This window comes from Gallinula chloropus (assembly GCF_964237585.1).
Source record: "Gallinula chloropus genome assembly, chromosome: 1".
Classification (NCBI taxonomy): Eukaryota; Metazoa; Chordata; class Aves; order Gruiformes; family Rallidae; genus Gallinula; species Gallinula chloropus.
The window spans coordinates 114,741,292-114,758,092 of record NC_140085.1 but is presented as its reverse complement, the minus strand read 5'-3'; the positions used below and the strand labels follow the sequence as shown (position 1 = coordinate 114,758,092).

The 16,801-nt window shown below is 43.2% G+C and overlaps 2 protein-coding genes across 2 annotated transcripts in view; both read right to left on the bottom strand.

The window, feature by feature from the left end:
• The window catches only part of MRPS6 (mitochondrial ribosomal protein S6), a 49,650-nt gene that overhangs the window by 23,888 nt on the left and 8,961 nt on the right, over positions 1-16,801 (bottom strand). The window lies entirely within an intron of this gene.
• SLC5A3 (solute carrier family 5 member 3) lies at positions 9,568-11,709 on the bottom strand (the record flags this gene model as incomplete). Its single annotated transcript, XM_084279085.1, has 1 exon — positions 9,568-11,709. One exon carries the CDS (start codon positions 11,707-11,709, stop codon positions 9,568-9,570), a length of 2,142 nt encoding a protein of 713 aa, XP_084135211.1.

Genomic DNA, 16,801 nt, shown 5'->3' with positions numbered 1-16,801 from the left:
TCTCTCTCCTCTACCTCAGGCTTGCTTCCATCTCCATACACTGCGTGTATGGCTCCCTATGCATTCTCTCATCAGCTTATTTCAAACTATTCACTCACATTTAACATCACCTTGGAAGACTTTACAGACACTGATAGAAATGATGCACCATCAGGCTGCTATTTCCAAAGTAAGATAGAGCCCATCATCCCCATGCCCCAGAGGTTCAAAAGGAAAAAGATGCCTGAACGCAGAGCTAACTGCTTCTTCAGATGCCTGCCTGGCAGCAACCTCCACTAGTTTCTCTGAAAGCTGGGGAAGGGACACGACTCGAGCCACCATCACACTGCTGCTGTTACTTTTTGCTTCCCTGAATGCTTCAGGGACAAAGTCAATAGCATTATCAAGAAGGAGAAGGGCTTTGGTGTGTTGGAAATGGTTCAGAACATGACCGGAGCTCACAACTTAAGCCGCCTCCCTGCCAGGTGATACGGAGCCAGGGAACAGCTCACTCACAGCACACATGCAGGCAGCTCTGAAACCATGGAGATTCTTCCAGAGTAATTGCCCCAGGCACACTTGGTATTTTTCAGATCAACTTTCACACCTCTGTAATTGGGGGAAATCCGTGCAGCAGCAAAGGAAACAGGCTCTGCATGGCTTCCAGAAGATAAACATGAGTTTGACTGAGTCACAGCAGTGAAGGCCAAGCACAGGTAATTTTTATGTTCTCTGGGTTAGAGGCTTCCAGCCTTGGAGTGCCAGCAATAGTCCAGCCTTGGGAGAGATACCTGAGACTAGCCAAAGCATCCAATTGTAGCAGACGGGCATCAGGATATATTCCAACCAAATCCCCAACGCTGCAGACCAGGGGTTTATCACCAGCGCCATTCAGACTAGTCTAAGGCACCAAAGAGTTCCTTCCCATAAGGGAAATGTATTCTTCTCTAGCTCCTAACACGTGGTTGTTACACCCATCACACACATCTTTACCGCTGCAGAAGAACAAAGAAGAATTGTGACCAAGAAAACGCTGTATGTATGGGATTAGCAAAAAACCTTTCCAAAGACTGTGTAAGGACCACAGCCATAATTTTTAAATCCTCGTGCTGCGGCAGAGAAGCAACTATCTTTGGCTCTCAACCAGAACAATGCTTAAGATGGAAGTCACGTTTGTTTTGACCAACTGGTGCACACAAGTAAAAGTGAACCTCAGCGATTTCTTGCTCCGATTCTCCTGCACACTTACACCATACACACCGGGACACTCAAAGCTGTTTTACAAAGCTCATGTCATAGTTCAGGTAAGTATCAAATAAATAGTGGCTGACAAATTAAAGAGTTATAAGCACTGTGACCATGAAGTCAAATTGTCACCTTATCAGTCTATGAACACCTACAAAAGACTCCCAAAACCCCAAAAAACCCCACCAAGCCATGAAAAGCAAACCGCTAAGTACAACCTGACTGAACATGCTTGTTAGACAGGGAGAAAGCACAGAGCTGAAACCTCCTGGCTTGTTCGCTTTCCTGGCAGGAGAACAGGCACAGGGCAAACTGGGACAGCCACATCCAAGGAGGGAGAATTCACTTCAGAGCCAGCAGGCAAAGAGCACTCATTATTACCACCATCTCCTTCGTTTTTTCCAGTGAACCCTTGAAATAAATGCTGCTGCTGCAGCAGCATTTACTGAACCTGGCCACAACTCGCCTGGGCCAGGACTCCACGCCCAAAGAAACACTGAAGTCTCAAACATCAGTAAACTGGGGATCCACAGGGTCTTTGCTGATAGAACAAATGGAACCAGCTGGCAACAAAGAGGCTTCTCCAACCTTTTACAAGCAATGAAATGGAAAGCTGCTCACTGAATAATCACCTAATCCACCAATTAGGTGAGCAATTAACTAACAGCTAGCTAATGAAAACACAGGAGTCCAACTCCCTCCTAGAAGTCACTAATCCAAACTGCTGCTCCTTTTTCATCCCAAATCCAAAGCCACCCCTCCTTTTACCCCTTCCTTCAAACAACAGCAAAGCTTCCACTTGCCTTTCACAACACAGCAGCAAAGAGAATACCAACAATAATTTTGATGAATGCAGCAATTCCTCTGCAGCTGAAAATCTGGGTTCAGCATCCTTCTCAGTTTTTGCCCACATCCCATCTCTACAAGAACAACTTAATCCTCAACAGACAGGTGATTAAACACCAGGCCTGCCCCCTCCTTGCTGAACCACCATCAGCAGACAACAATGAAGTCATGACTCACACCATGCTTTCCAGAGTGATACGTTCATATACATCCTTACAGGGGACAGGGACAAGGGGGGAGAAGGAAGGCAAAGAACGCTTTTGGTTTCTGCTTACAGAACTCTGTTGATTTTTTTAATCCTTTTCAAATAACAATAGTTACAAGGCATCCTTTCCTCCCCAAAGGCAACTATCTAAGCGCAGACCACCACAACCTGCAAAGGAGAGGACTGCATTACACGTGTCATTCTCAGGCCACGACTGCTGGCACAGGCTCCTCAGAGGACTTGGGCCCCAGGACAGATTCCTGGATGGCAGTCAGAAACAAACACAACACAGCCTCCCCTCCTTGCAGGCCCAGAGGCGTACTGAAGCACAACTGGAGGTACTTAAGGATGCTCCAGAGTCAAAAAAGAGGGTGCCTATCCCACTCAAGACCTGATCAAGCAGCAGCAGAAGAGAGCAGCTCGAAAGAAGAATAAAACCTTTGCACAGGCCCCAGCAAGGCTGCTCTGCTAGATGAGGGTTCACTCCTATTTTGTTTTGCCACGAGCTGCTGCTCCGCCGGGTGCTTGGCGGGCAGCTTGCCTTGTCCTGCCAGCTTCAGGTCACAGAAAGCTCAGTCCAGCCCACCCCAGCCCCACCTCCCCACAAGACCCCACGGGCCTAAAGCTTTTCCAGCTGAGCTCTGCACCCAGATTTCAGATCCTCAAGCTCTTCTCGCAGCTTTAAAGAACCCGGTTTGGGTTCTTTGGGGTTGTTTACTCCTCCTCTGCCCACATGCCCCAGGCCTGCCTTTTAGGAGCAGGCTAAAAGGGGAAGTACCTCTGACTACAGGGATGCAAAGGAAGAATACGTATGACAGGTATGGACGGATTCTCCAAAACAGCTTCACAAATACCTATTCTGTTGGTTTTTTTCGTTGGTTTTTTTTCCTCTATTTTTATTGAAACTTTGTACAGAAGTTTTAAACATTTCCATACAATACTTTTAGACAGGACAAAATGCCATGGTAAAGGAATGTAAACTGCAAGAAACACAGTCTGAAGTATCCAAATACTCTCTAATAAGAGTTTTAGTTTGAAGACTAATGCAGTATGCAAAATAATATGCGTACAGTATACAAAGAACAGTATACACAGGGCCAGCAATGCTAACTATGAAAATTTTGCATCAGATTTACTTCAAAGATTTAGAGCAATATGATAATTCTATACACTAGACCAAAATTAAAGTTATCATACATCGTTTCTGTGACAAAAAGCTTGTCTTTATGGACAGTAGCAACTTACAATATAATTAAGCTGTATTAGTCTCATTAACACTTCTAAATCTATATTCCTACTACAATAATTTTTTTTCAGTATATTTTCTTACAAGATCTTAACAGACCTTTAAATAACACTTTACCAAAAAGAGATCTGGATCCATTATATTGATCTTATCTACATGCCCATTTGGCTTATTTGGAAAAAACAAAAAACAAACCAAAAACAAGGGTCAAGGAAAAAGGCAGGTTTCAAATGCTATATGATATCATTTGGTTTTGGTCTGAAATGTATTTTAGTTGAATAGTTAAAAAAACAAAAAGGCAGTTCATTAACTTGTATTTTATATAAAATCTGCAGAAAAATACAACAGCAACAAAACCCAAAAATACTTCACAGATATCTAAAAAAAACATTATATCAGAGATACAAGGTAAAGCAGCATCACTTTGACACTGTGCTTTAAAAATAAGATGAATGAAGAGACTGCTCTAGTGATATTAGAAAATTTGCTTTCTTCTTGAAGAAGACTACTAACATTTTGCACAGCAACTATTTTTATAACCACCTCATTTAAAAACGTGTATTCATAGACACAGAGAATTGTCATATCATTACCATTTTTGCTCAAAGTGTCTGACTTTACACAGTGAAACTGATAATGCTAAGTGTCACCAGATGTCACTATACCATGAATTCAATATTAGAACAGAAGTGAAGCAAATGCCTTTAAACCAACACCATAAAAGAAATAGAAAGTGTTTTGTAAACAAAACAAACCACTTTGCAAAACCAGAGAGTTCAGAGATCTCACAGTGAAATCAGAAATCCTAATTATATATGTTTACATTCTAGGACTACTCTTTACCTTAGGCCAATTAAAGCACATTAAACCACTTAATTATATACAAACATTTTCTTTAAAAAAAAATTTAAAACATTGCACACAAGTCTGCTTTTGAACATCACATAACAAGGTTAGTTTTATTTTCAAAACAATTACATTTAAGGGCACAGAACATACAGAATACCAAATTAACAGATGAGCATTTTTGCTTTGCTATACATGCTAAATCCAAAGATTTCCTCGAGAAAGCTAGAGCTTAGCAACTCTGACTTCTTCCACGTATCCTGTTCTCTGAACGGGAGCATCTCCCAACACCTCCTTTATCTTAGGATTTAAAAAAATATATATATAAAAAAAATAAAGCTGTACGTTTCAAAGTCATAAGCATCCTCTGCTTTTGAGTGTTCTCGCAGAGATCCTTCGATAGCTCTGCCCGCGCCACTGCAACCTTCTCACTAGGCAGTTACAGCGCTCCCACGAACCGCATCAGCAGTCTCACGCTGGCCCTTCTGGGATCGGGGTGGAAAGGGGCATACAGAAGCGGAGAAGTAGAAAATACACAAGTGGTATACTGCAAGGCCATGTTAATTTCTTACAAACTCTCACTGTTTCCTTTCAGGTATTAGCAAGAGCCGACAGGAAAAAGAATACTAAAGAAGCCCAACAAAAAAGCCTACACTTTGGCAGAGAACATAAAATCATTCATTAAAAAAAAAATACTTAAATAAGAACAGTCTCCCAGAATGTACTCTTAAGCTCTCAAGAAGTTTCTTTATTTTTTTTTTCTGTTTTAAATAAAAGGCTTCTAACAAATGTCTGGGAGAAAATTCAAATATCTTAACAGAAAAATAAGTTAAGGGAAACGACAACAAAAAAGGCGTAATTCCAAGACACCTTTTCAAGACTGTCGTCCTAAGCTCAAGGCAATAAATAAACCAGTCGCTGCAAGACAGAGCACGTGTCCTCCTGGATCTACCCCTGCATGACTAGCCAGTCCCACTGAGGTGGCGACGGCCTGACATTAACATCTGTGGAACTGATTGTCCATTATGGGAGACACTTTGTAGTTTTACTGGTCCAAAAAGTTGGTGCTTACATCAAAACACATTAACCTGGGTTAACACCTCTTCCATGTAGGTCATCATCAGATTAGCAAAGGCATGTTTACGCTATAAAAAAATCCTCAAGCAACTTCTTACACTAAGGTCCGTAACACAAGGCAAGGTACTGGCTCACCAACAGACAGTTTGCTTGAAGCCTCAGATATTTATTCTTTTTTGCCTAATAAAGGCCCTATATTAAGTGGTTATATGCAGCAAAGAACATCAGCAAGTTCTATGACCTCTAAGACATGAAAACAGAATACGACTGAAGAGGCCGGCATTAGGCAGAGAGTAGCATAGAAACATTTTTTAAACAATTAAAAAACACTGGAGAAGTGATTTGCTTAAAAGCTTCTTCACAATAACAGGTCTAAAAGTGGAGGTGTGTACAAAGTATTACTTTATTAAGATCCTGACTGACTGCCAATTACCACTGTGATTAATGTGGCGACTTGTTAGTTTGGCAAAAGTGAGAATACCTCTTATCTCCCAGTTAAGGTACCTCAGATTCAACAGTCTCCTGCAGCACACGTTTGCAAAGGACTGACTCCCTACTGCTGCCACAGGAGAATTTCACCATGGATCTGACTGTAGTTATACTGAGCAAGACACACAGGCATCCTGTGTATTAACTCTTTAAACAGTGTTCTCTTTCAATAGGCAACTACTTGGTGGGGGGGGAGTGGACAGGGGGCAGGGAAGGAATAAAGGAGGAAAAACAAGCCAGGAAAAGCCATTATAAGCAAACTGCTCTTCAGGTGGCAATAAAAGCCATGCCTTCAGCTTCATAACCATGTAAGGCACCCCGGGAAAGAAAGCAAGCACAGATGAAGCAATGGCAGCCAAGCAAAAGGGTCCCTGAGCTAACCTGGCTTTCACAGGTTAGGTGGCAACGCATTTGTTCGTATTGAGAGCAAAGAGGACCGGTCTGGAAAATACAAGTACCGACCGCTGATAAAAAGACATGCCAAGTTACTAAGGGACAGTGCCTGGTCCACAAATTTCTCTTTCCCTGTGCCAAATTTGGCATATTAGACAGATCCAGGACTTCTCAAGAAGGTATTATTGGACTGAGACTTATAACCCTCCACAAGCAATTTTTTTCATCCCACCAAGATCAAATTTTGCCCTGGATTATCCTACGTAGAAACAATTAACTATGCTTTACGCCTTTCTTAAAGCGCTGTCCTTCCCAATTCAGCCCACTAATGAAGTAACTTGAGATGCTACTAACATATTCCACATACTACGATTTCACCATTAAAAAGAATTTTAAATATATTTCTGAATGAAGCCAGCCACAGAAACCGTAAGAATGTGTGTCTTGTCACACTGGTGTTAACATCAAGACTCGGGTATGGTAACTGTCCTCTTCTACATGTATCGCAGCACCACTCCTACACTTACTACTGTACTTGCAGCTAAGAGTAGTCTACTTTCCAGTGGCAACAACTCATCAAAGTGGAGAAAAGCAGGGCGTATTGGCCTCTGTTTAAGGTCTCTGAATGAATGAGATTCAATTGATTTAAATCAACACCAAACCAAACAAAAACCCCAAAAAACTCCTCGAAAGTGGAGGTTAGTATTTCTATCCAAAAATACCTATTTTACATCATGCTACTAAAAGCCATGTGGTCAGCCTGAAGCTCATGGCACTGCGGTACTGGAAAGCAAACTATCTCTAGCAGTCAAAGGCAGAATTAACCTAAATTTATCTCCGCAGAGCTACTTTACGCACCAAGGAGACATTGCTGGACCCTTGAATCAAGGCTGCTGAACTGTCAGCATGGACCCTCAGACCGTTTTTTGCCTAGCTGGCTTGTGGTCTCTCCCGCACAAGTCCGGATAACAAACTCAAGAGCAAAGACAACTGGAAGCATTATTTCCATGGGAAGCCTGGATATGACCACTCTGTTCTGGAGAATAAGGGAGTTTAATGCTGAGCATAATGACACACTGTCGTCGGGCCTCTGCACCCAAAACCAGGCCCTGATTTGGTTTAGCATAAGGGCGAGAGGACTCAGGATGGTAACACTTTCTCCTGCTTTACCAAGGGGGAAGTGAACCAAGCTCTGCAACTTCTCTGTCCCCTGAGTTCCACTGACCCGCTGCACACACGTCCCTCCACACCTGGGAACTGTTCACCCCTGCCTGCCTTGGGCATGCATCCTTCTGGAGAAAAGAACCTCCACATCTGGAGACCTACTGATCGTCTGTGATTGCCTGGGAAGAGTCCCACTTCCTCCTGAGGAATCGTTAGGGCAGACCTCAATTGCTGACACAGATTACGACTCTGCACGCTCCTTATCGCCTGACACAGAATCCCACAGGAGTCATTCCTCACAAAAGAAGGTCTGACAGGGTGAAAGGGCAAGCGGGAGAAGACACGAGCCAAAAGGACTCTGGAAAATAAGGACCACTTCCACCTCTTTCCCCCACTTCCCCTTCCCCTTGTCTTCCCACTTGTTTTTCTCCCCTTACAGACTCAGTATGCAGCAAGAACAGAGCGGCAGAGTGTTTCCTTCTAGACATCCACAGTAGAGGAAGAGAGTTATTTTTCAGTATGCTTACAGAACTTCAGACATGGAAACTCTAACAATTCCATTTTTCCCATGTGGTAGAACCTATGTACAGATTTTTCTCTAAAAAGAGGCTAAGCCTAATTATGTCATAAAGGTTTGGAGACTGAAGAGGCTAAATATATACTCTTATATTTCAATATACTACAAAACCCCAATAAAAAGCATTTCTTTTTTTCCTCCCGTCTTCTCCTCCAATACCAGTTTTTCATTTCTAGAGTTGTTGGGTTTTTTTTTAAAACACAGCAACATTTCAATAATGGAATTTACAGTGCATAAAATCAAATTTAAAAAAAAAATACAGAAAGCTACTAATAGCTGAAATGTTTCAAGTGCTACTACAAGATGAGACAAAATATTGTCTTCTTGTTGCCAGAAGACAAACTGAAAAAACAACAACCAAACCCCAACCACTAGAAGCAGCAAGCAAAATTAAAAAGTGCTAGGTTGGCCAAGGTAATACAGCTGGGGTACAAGGAACAGCTACACAGTTATATGCATTGCAGCCCTACATTTCAGAAAATAAAAAATAAAATCTCCCAACACAGCTTTAACCATTTAGATTTTACACATTGGTAAATGATTACTTGTTATCTTCACCTTAATGCTGACTGAGCTCTGTCCCCTCTACTCTGCCCTGGTCAGGCCCCACCTGGAATACTGTACTCAGATCTGGGCTCCCTGGCATAAAAAAGACAGGGATCTCCTGGGAAGAGTCCAGAGGAAGGCTACAAAGATGATTAAAGGCCTGGAGCATCTCTCCTATGGGGATAGGCTGAAAGAACTGGGGCTGTTCAGCCTTGAGAAAAGAAGGTCAAGAGGGGATCTTATTAATGTTTATAAATACCTCAAGTGTGGGACACAGGGGGAAATGGCCAGCCTCTTTTCTATGGTCTGTGGAGACAGGACAAGGGGCAATGGCTCCATGTTGGAGCACAGGAGGTTCCGCACCAATATGCAGAAGAACTTTTTCACAGTGAGGGTGACACAGCCCTGGGACAGGCTGCCCAGGGGGGTTGTGGAGACTCCTCCTCTGGAGATATTCAAGACCTGTCTGGACGCCTACCTGTGTGACCTGTCCTAGGGAACCTGCTTTGGCAGGGGGGTTGGACCCGATGATCTCTGGAGGTCCCTTCCAACCCCTACGATTCTGTGATTCAAACACAGCCACCTGCCTGCCTTTGGTATATTTATACATGTATACACAGAAAACCAAAAAGGTTAGTACCACAAATGGAAAAAAAAAAACCAACCCACAAACCCGCAGGGAAAAGAAAAAAAAGAAAATAAAGATTCCACATGACACGTTCTGCCTTCAGCAGAGATAAGGACAACATCTCAAATGGTCTCTAAATAGGCTAAGGTTGAGTTGATCTTACAATTATAGCGTAAACAATGCCTGGGTTGCAGTTATGTTATTTGAAAAAACAAAAACAAAAATAATAAAAAAAAAAATCAAAACCAGAAGACAACAACAAAATCTCCAGAGACCTGTATCAACTTCTGTATGTTTAGCCATACCCTTAAAAGTTCACTATTCACTCACAAAGAGAAATAGACAAACATGAATATTCCAAGCGAACAGACACAGACCAGTCCAGTATTTAGTAATAGTTTAACTTTTGGAGTCTCTTCCAGCATTTGTAAACAAACAGTCTCTTCCTCCATCTCCCGAACAGCTCTCTTGTTCATGGTTTTACTTTTAAAGCCACAGAACCAATCTATGAATTTCAAATGTCTCTCTCTCTCATCAGTCTCTTCCTCACGCTTTTTCTCCCCCATCAAAGCCGCTTGTCCGTTCGAGTAACAATCCACCGGCGTCTCGACTTCGGAGTGACTCACGGAAATCACCGGGTTGCTGTCATCTCTGCAAGTAACCAGAAGATTGATATCCTCCGGCTTAAGATTTTTAATATTTTCTTCCGACTTGCCGTTTGGAATGATATGGTTGGTGTTTTCATTGCACTTGAAGATGCTCTTTTCTTGTGCTTTGTACAGCTCCCCCTTGGCAGCGTTCTCTTTCACGTTCCTGCTTTTCACGGCCCAGAAGGTGGTGGTCCGAACCTGCTCCTTCGTCGGCGGAGGCGTGAGAAGGCTCACCACAAAGGTCACGATCCCAGTGATCCAGAACAGAGCTGTCGCAACGTACATGTAATGGATGTTTTTGATAAAGCTTGGCCTGGTATCCGGCTGGTTACACTCGGGAGCGCGATAGATAAACGCCAGTACCAACCGTATGGCTCCGAGCACAAACCCGGCCATTCCACCATAGAAAGCCCCCTGCTCATTGCAACGCTTCCAAAAGATCCCCATAAGAAACAGAGCAGCCACCGGTGGGGTCAGATAGTCCGCTACCTCTTGAATATAAAGGTACATCTGACCACCTTGCATTTCTACAATGATGGGGACCCAGGCAATGCTTATAACTACCATGAACGCAACAAAGACTCTTCCGACAATCATCAGCTCTCTAGATGTCGCGCTCTTCCGGATCAGCTTGTAGACATCAAGCGTGAAGATGGTGCTGGCACTGTTGAATATGGAGTCCAAGTCACTCATCAGTGCAGCGATCATCACGGCCATCATCAGTCCCCGCAGACCAACCGGCACAAGTTTCATCACCAGGCGTGGGTAGGCAATGTTAGAGCACCCAGCTCTGCTCCCGCAGACTTGGAAACAGTGTTCTGGGTTAATGCAGGCGATGTCATCTGCAAACAGTATTCGTGAAATCATCCCTGGGACAACTATAATAAACATCGGCAGCAGCTTTAAGAAGCCTGCCATCAGGGTGGATCCTTTGGCATGAGCAATGTTTTTTGCAGCTAAAACTCTCTGCACTATGACTTGGTCGGCACACCAGTACCAGACGGAGGCTGGGGTCTGTCCCAGCAGAAATCCAGGCCAGGGAATATCTTCGTCTGTTGGCTCGCGCAACATTTTAAGAGCATCGGGCTTTGGGTCGACATTGCAGGAATCAGTATTGGAAATGTTGTAGGTTAACAAGATAGACGTGATATTTGGTGACGCTAACATGTACCTTCTTTTAACTTCTTCAAACCCACCAACCTCCATAAGACTTATGATCATAAGTGTGAGGGCACCAATAATCATAAGCAGGGCTTGAAGGGTGTCTGTGTAGATGACAGCCACAAGACCTCCAGTCACAGTCAACAGCGCAGTCATTCCAATAAGGAGGATAACTGACAAATAGAGGTTCCAACCTAGCGACTCTTGAATAAAAAGTGCCCCTGAATACAAGTCAACTGAGAGTTTGGTGAAGATATAAAGAATTAGAGACAATGCTGCAAAATAGATTTGAATTCTATGCCCTCCAAAACGCTTCGACAAGTATTCAGGCATGGTGTACACTCCCGACCGGATGTAGACTGGGACGAAGACCCATCCTAAAAGCTGCAAAAGCATTAAGGCGTTGAATTCCCACGCACCTACTGCAAATCCACTTGCTGCTCCAGATCCTGCGAGCCCAATGAAATGTTCACTTCCAATATTGCTCACAAACAAAGAGGCACCGATAGCTACCCAGGTCATAGAACGCCCTGCCAAGAAGTAGCCACTTACGGTGCTCCGATTGTATTTCCACATGGCAAAAAAACCTATGCACATTACAAGCACGAAGTACAGTGCCACAATGGCAATGTCTGCTGTTTCCAAAGAAGCCCTCATTTTTGTAAACAAAATGACTTCGCACAGCTGACGTCCACTTCTCGCCCCCCAGCAAACGTCTTTTAAGCAACACGTGAACCAGTTAACATATATCAACACTGTGGATCAAATTCTTTGTCCCTTGGTTTGCTGTCCTGATGCTGCTGGTTGTGGTACATTTACTTTCTCCGCTTCTCAAATGGAAATTTGGAACTTAGCACGCACTTTTAATCCACATTCCACAAGAGCATCAGCCTTAACTCAGTTGATGTAGGAGAAATTCTTAGTTGCAGCTAAGTTTAGTGAGGCCTACTGTACCAACCCTGCAAGGCAGCAAAGACAAAAGACAAAGATTGAATTAGAGAAGAATTTCATGAATGAGAAAAAATTTGAAGTCTAGCAAAACAATGACTGAACACCACAGATTTTTCCCCCTCATACCTCCTGCTGTATTTATGCAATCCATAATACACAATTAAATATTAGTAAAACGAAATAGTAATGCCTTTTGTAAGTCAACTGTAACTTTTACAAGTACCTTAAGAGATGCAGCAATTCTTCAGTATTAAAGGAACAAAGCAAGGAACAGAAATATTTTATTTTTCGTTAGAGTCTCACAAGTCTAGTTTTCAAGCCACTAAACAGGACTTCCTCTTCCAAGCAATCCTGGGGGACTGAGGGGGGAAGCAACTGCTAAGGAGCATTAACCTGGCTGCTCATTCCCTGTATTGCTCTAGCACTGCACCCCACAAATTTTGGTAGATCCTGACTTCGCATGCACACACTTGAGACACCAGCTGGCTGCCAGAGCTAAAAGAAAAACCAAAGTGAAGTCACAATGCTGTCGAGAAACTGAATAACCCTGATTCTCCAACTGATCTTAAGTTTATTCCACAAGTTTTAGATTAATTTGCACCTGTCTGGGGTACAAATGATCACTGGGTTACTTTACATGATGAAGGCCCTTCATATATGTGCCATGTAATCCAAGTGAAGAAAAATCCCCATTCCATCAAGTGACAAAAGTGAAACTATGTGTGACATCTGGTTCTAGGGTATTTCCATCTGCCACGTGCCTTTTGACGTCCGCACCCATGTGGTTACAGGACTTTTTGGGAACACTCTAGACACAACAGGAAAAAACAGCTGGATTTTGGAAGCCCTTGGTTGCTGGGATGCTAGGAAGCGCTGTTCCCAGCACCATCTATTTGCATCCAGGCATGAAGAGGAAGCATACCTGCCATTCTATTCTTGACCCTGCCGCTCCCCCGCCCCGCCTCCAATCACACCCAATTCTACCCAAACATGTCAGCAAACAGGCATTTATTGGCAAGCAGAATTGAAGTACTCAAATTGGAGGAATGGGGATAATAAAAATACTTGCTGGCAGACAACCAGACAGGTGGGAAAGGAAAGGGCACTGAAGAGCTGCACACTGGCTCCTACCCCTGCCATGGAGGTAGGATGCTCCTATCTCCTATTTAAGCCTTGGGAGGTATATTTACCTATAACCACCTAAAACCACTGAATGTGTTGAGAAGAGTCTTACGTCCATTGCTCTCTACTTCCTACAGTGAATGGGCACAGCAAAGCAAGAGATGACCAAAGCAACTGGTATATGACATGAACAGGTGTCTTTAATATTTACAATTACTACACAAGAGTAAGGAACAGGGTCTGACACCATTCTTCTTTCCCACACACTGGTAAAGGTAATGTAGGAACACAAACAAACAAACAAACAAAGTAACTTTTTTCCTGACCAGAAGTCTACCAGCTTTAGAAGCATCAGCTTCAGGCATTATTTCCCCTTCCGCTTCATTCCAAGAAGCGCTCTGGCCCCATACTGAAGCTCAGAGTTCCCTATTAATTCACCTGTGATTAACACAAACACCCAGATAACATACCCTGCACCATTTGGGTGGTTTCCTGTTTGGCATCCCTGGAGCATACTCAGTTTATTTTAAAAAGAGCAAACAAAAGCATTACACATCCTCAAACAGACCGTAATAAAAACTACGGCTACCCGGCCCCCTCTGCTTTGCTTGGTGCATTACTGAGGGCGGCCAACGGTGCCGAGGTGAGGCTGTGCACTTCTCATCACGGCAGATGGGCTTTTTAAAAAGTAAGCTTCGTGAAAACCACAACTTCAGCCTTAAGGAGAAATTCACAGTCGCCTTATTTGTACAAGCTGGCTGTTTTTCAACAGTAGTTCAAAATAAAAAAAAAAAAGAGAGATAATAAGGGTTCCCCACCACAAACCCACATGAGAACAGAGATATTCATTCTGGTGGAGCTACAGCCAATAATGAGGGACTACGGAGACAGGGCACAAAATGGACTGATTACAGTAGTGTGCTAAATTTATCATGCTCATGAGCCTCAAACCACAGATGCATTTCAAATCCTTCCACAGAAGAGTTCACATTTACCCCCACCCGCAAACGCGGCAGAAGTTAAATAGTCTATTAGTTTAATCCAACACAAAATTATAACCACTTCAGATCATATGCCACCATCAGATACAAGTATAACACACTATTCTTAGGTTTAAGCCCTTTGAGTAACACTTCAGTATCATTGCATCTTTTACTACAATCAGCTAAATTTTCAAATGCAACTGCATTACAATGTTTATACCAAACGATAAATATTTTAAGGAAAGGGGATGAAAGAGAGTTTACTGAGGCACAGCAGAAAGAAAAACTACTATCCAGACAGACAGAATAACGGGCCCAGCTAACAAAATAGTAATAACCGGTATTTTCCCTCTTGCATTGCCCTGCTCTGCTACTAAAAAACACTAGACCTGAACTTTAGCTCACTTCCCAACACCTTCCCTGGGGGTTAATCAGTGACCTTGCAAAACTACACTGAAGAGTAATACGCATAAATCACAAAAATACTTGTTACAACCACGTCTATTTGCTACAGACCCAGCTCATAGTACGACTCTTACAAGCACATTCAACACCTCTGGAAACTGTGTAAGGAGAAGATGAGGCTGCCCTTGAATAAATCGTGACATTTCTCAGTTAGGATACTTGCCAAGCTACTGCGGGGCTCATTCTTACCAAAATTTAAACAATACGTGGAGTTTCTTGAGCATTTTCCACCAGAAGGTGCAGCCAGTCCACATTTTAACATCATCAGTCCACAGATACCTGAACCAGCACCTTTGTAATAAACACCTGAGTTTGGCAGGGTTCAGCTCACTCAACTGAGCAGGAAGGTGGAAAGTCTTCAGTAGGTGCTACGAATTTCCTATGCTGACACTAAATTACTGTACTAAAGTAGCTTTTTGTACCAGTTTCCTATTAGACCTAATTCTAAAATAATCCTGGAACTTTTTTTTCATTAAGAAAATGAGATTCATCCCTCTGAACTTTCATCAAGTTACGACCTCAAGTCTTAAGAAGGACTTTTGAGACACCCCATGCGAGCCTAATCTCAAGTTATTGGAACAGCGTACATTGTGGCACTGACAAAAGAAAAAGACGACAGCAGAAAGACAGCACTGCTGCCAAGGACTGTGAATTCTTTTCCCTAAGGCTGTTTTCTGGCTGGATCATATCAAAAGACACAAAACAATGTGCTTCCCTCTTGTCTGAAGATAGAGGGCCACAGCTTTGGTGAAACAATGCATATGTCTCTCCAACAGGCAGCCTGTCCTTTCAGAAAAAAAAAGGAAAGAAAAGAAAAAGTCTCAAGCAATTCCCTGAAGACATACTGGATAATGTGGAGCAGATTTAGGGTGGGATTTTTAGGAGAAATTTGTATGATTGTTTCAAAGGAAAACTTTCTCCACAGTGCTTTTCTAATAAGACTGGTCTTTAAATATACCAGAATCAAACTGCTTCGGCCCTAAAGTGGCTATTTCTTTTCTGCTCAGCCTATTTCTCTTCTCAGTAGATGGGAAGTTTCCCAGCTGACTTCCCTTTTATTTGCAGTCATGATGGCCAATGATTTAAGGGTTAATTTCAGGATGCAGATGCCCACACCACACAGGAGTATCCACTGCTATAATCTGTTAGCAGAAGTAGTACATACTGTGTTCGCAGATTTCCAAGTAGCTTTGAGGTGCTTTCCTAGAAACATTTCTCCACCCCCACTGTCTTCAAGCAGGGGTATGTTAACTCACAGCAGCAGCAGCAGCATTTTCCCTACTGAACAACTCACCTGCATGAAAGAAACACACCCAGACTGCCAGATCAACATCTACATGGAAAACATTACCAACCTCTCTTCCAGAAGGAAACAAAAAAAATAGAAAAAAGAAACAAAGAATTAAAGTCTCATGCCTTGGCCAGACCTGTACAACACTCAACCCCTCGACTGCGCTGTTCAGCCTGCTCACACTGCAGGCTACCTGCTACAAACATGCAAGCGAGCTCCTACCTGTCCACTGCTGCACAGTAAACTCAAGGTTGTCTGAGGTAGCCTCTCTCTCAGAGGGAAAAAAGAAAAAAGCTTCATTCAATTTACTGCAGGGCTCTAAAACACAAAGAAAGGAGCACAAATGTTCGTCCTAGAATAACCAAAGCACATGAACTTATCTTTTATCTGCTACGTGCCCTTAAGAAAACAGGGGCTACCCATGCCAGCTGCTCAAAGCCCTAAGCATCCAGGACTGCAGTTTCAGGACTCTCACTCGTAAACCAGAAGCCAGGACAGAGGAGCTGGGCAGGAATCCCACCTGAGACAAACAGGATACGTCACAGGAAGCAGCAAAGCTTGAAGGCAGAAGTTGACCTGTAGCATCTAAGAAAGAAGTTAAGGTCTGGACTGGCATTCCCAGCAGCTCGGCGGGCTGGAGTAAGAGAGCCACGTTTATAAGTTACCTCAATCAGCAGAGACCTGACTAACCTGTTTGCCACACGTGCTCCGCTGCCCAAAGCGGTACTGCATCAACACTTCTGCTGGCCTTGGAGAACACAGGTGCAGCAAAGGCAACTCTATAAATCATCACTACCATAAAAGTCCAATTTGAGGTGCAAGGTTCAAGTCAGTCACTCAAAGGAGTTGTTCTGAACACATAATGGGTGGGGGGTTTTTTTGTCTGAGGGGGTTCAGGAATCACTCCAGTTCTGGTCTTCATTTTACTGCAGCATCA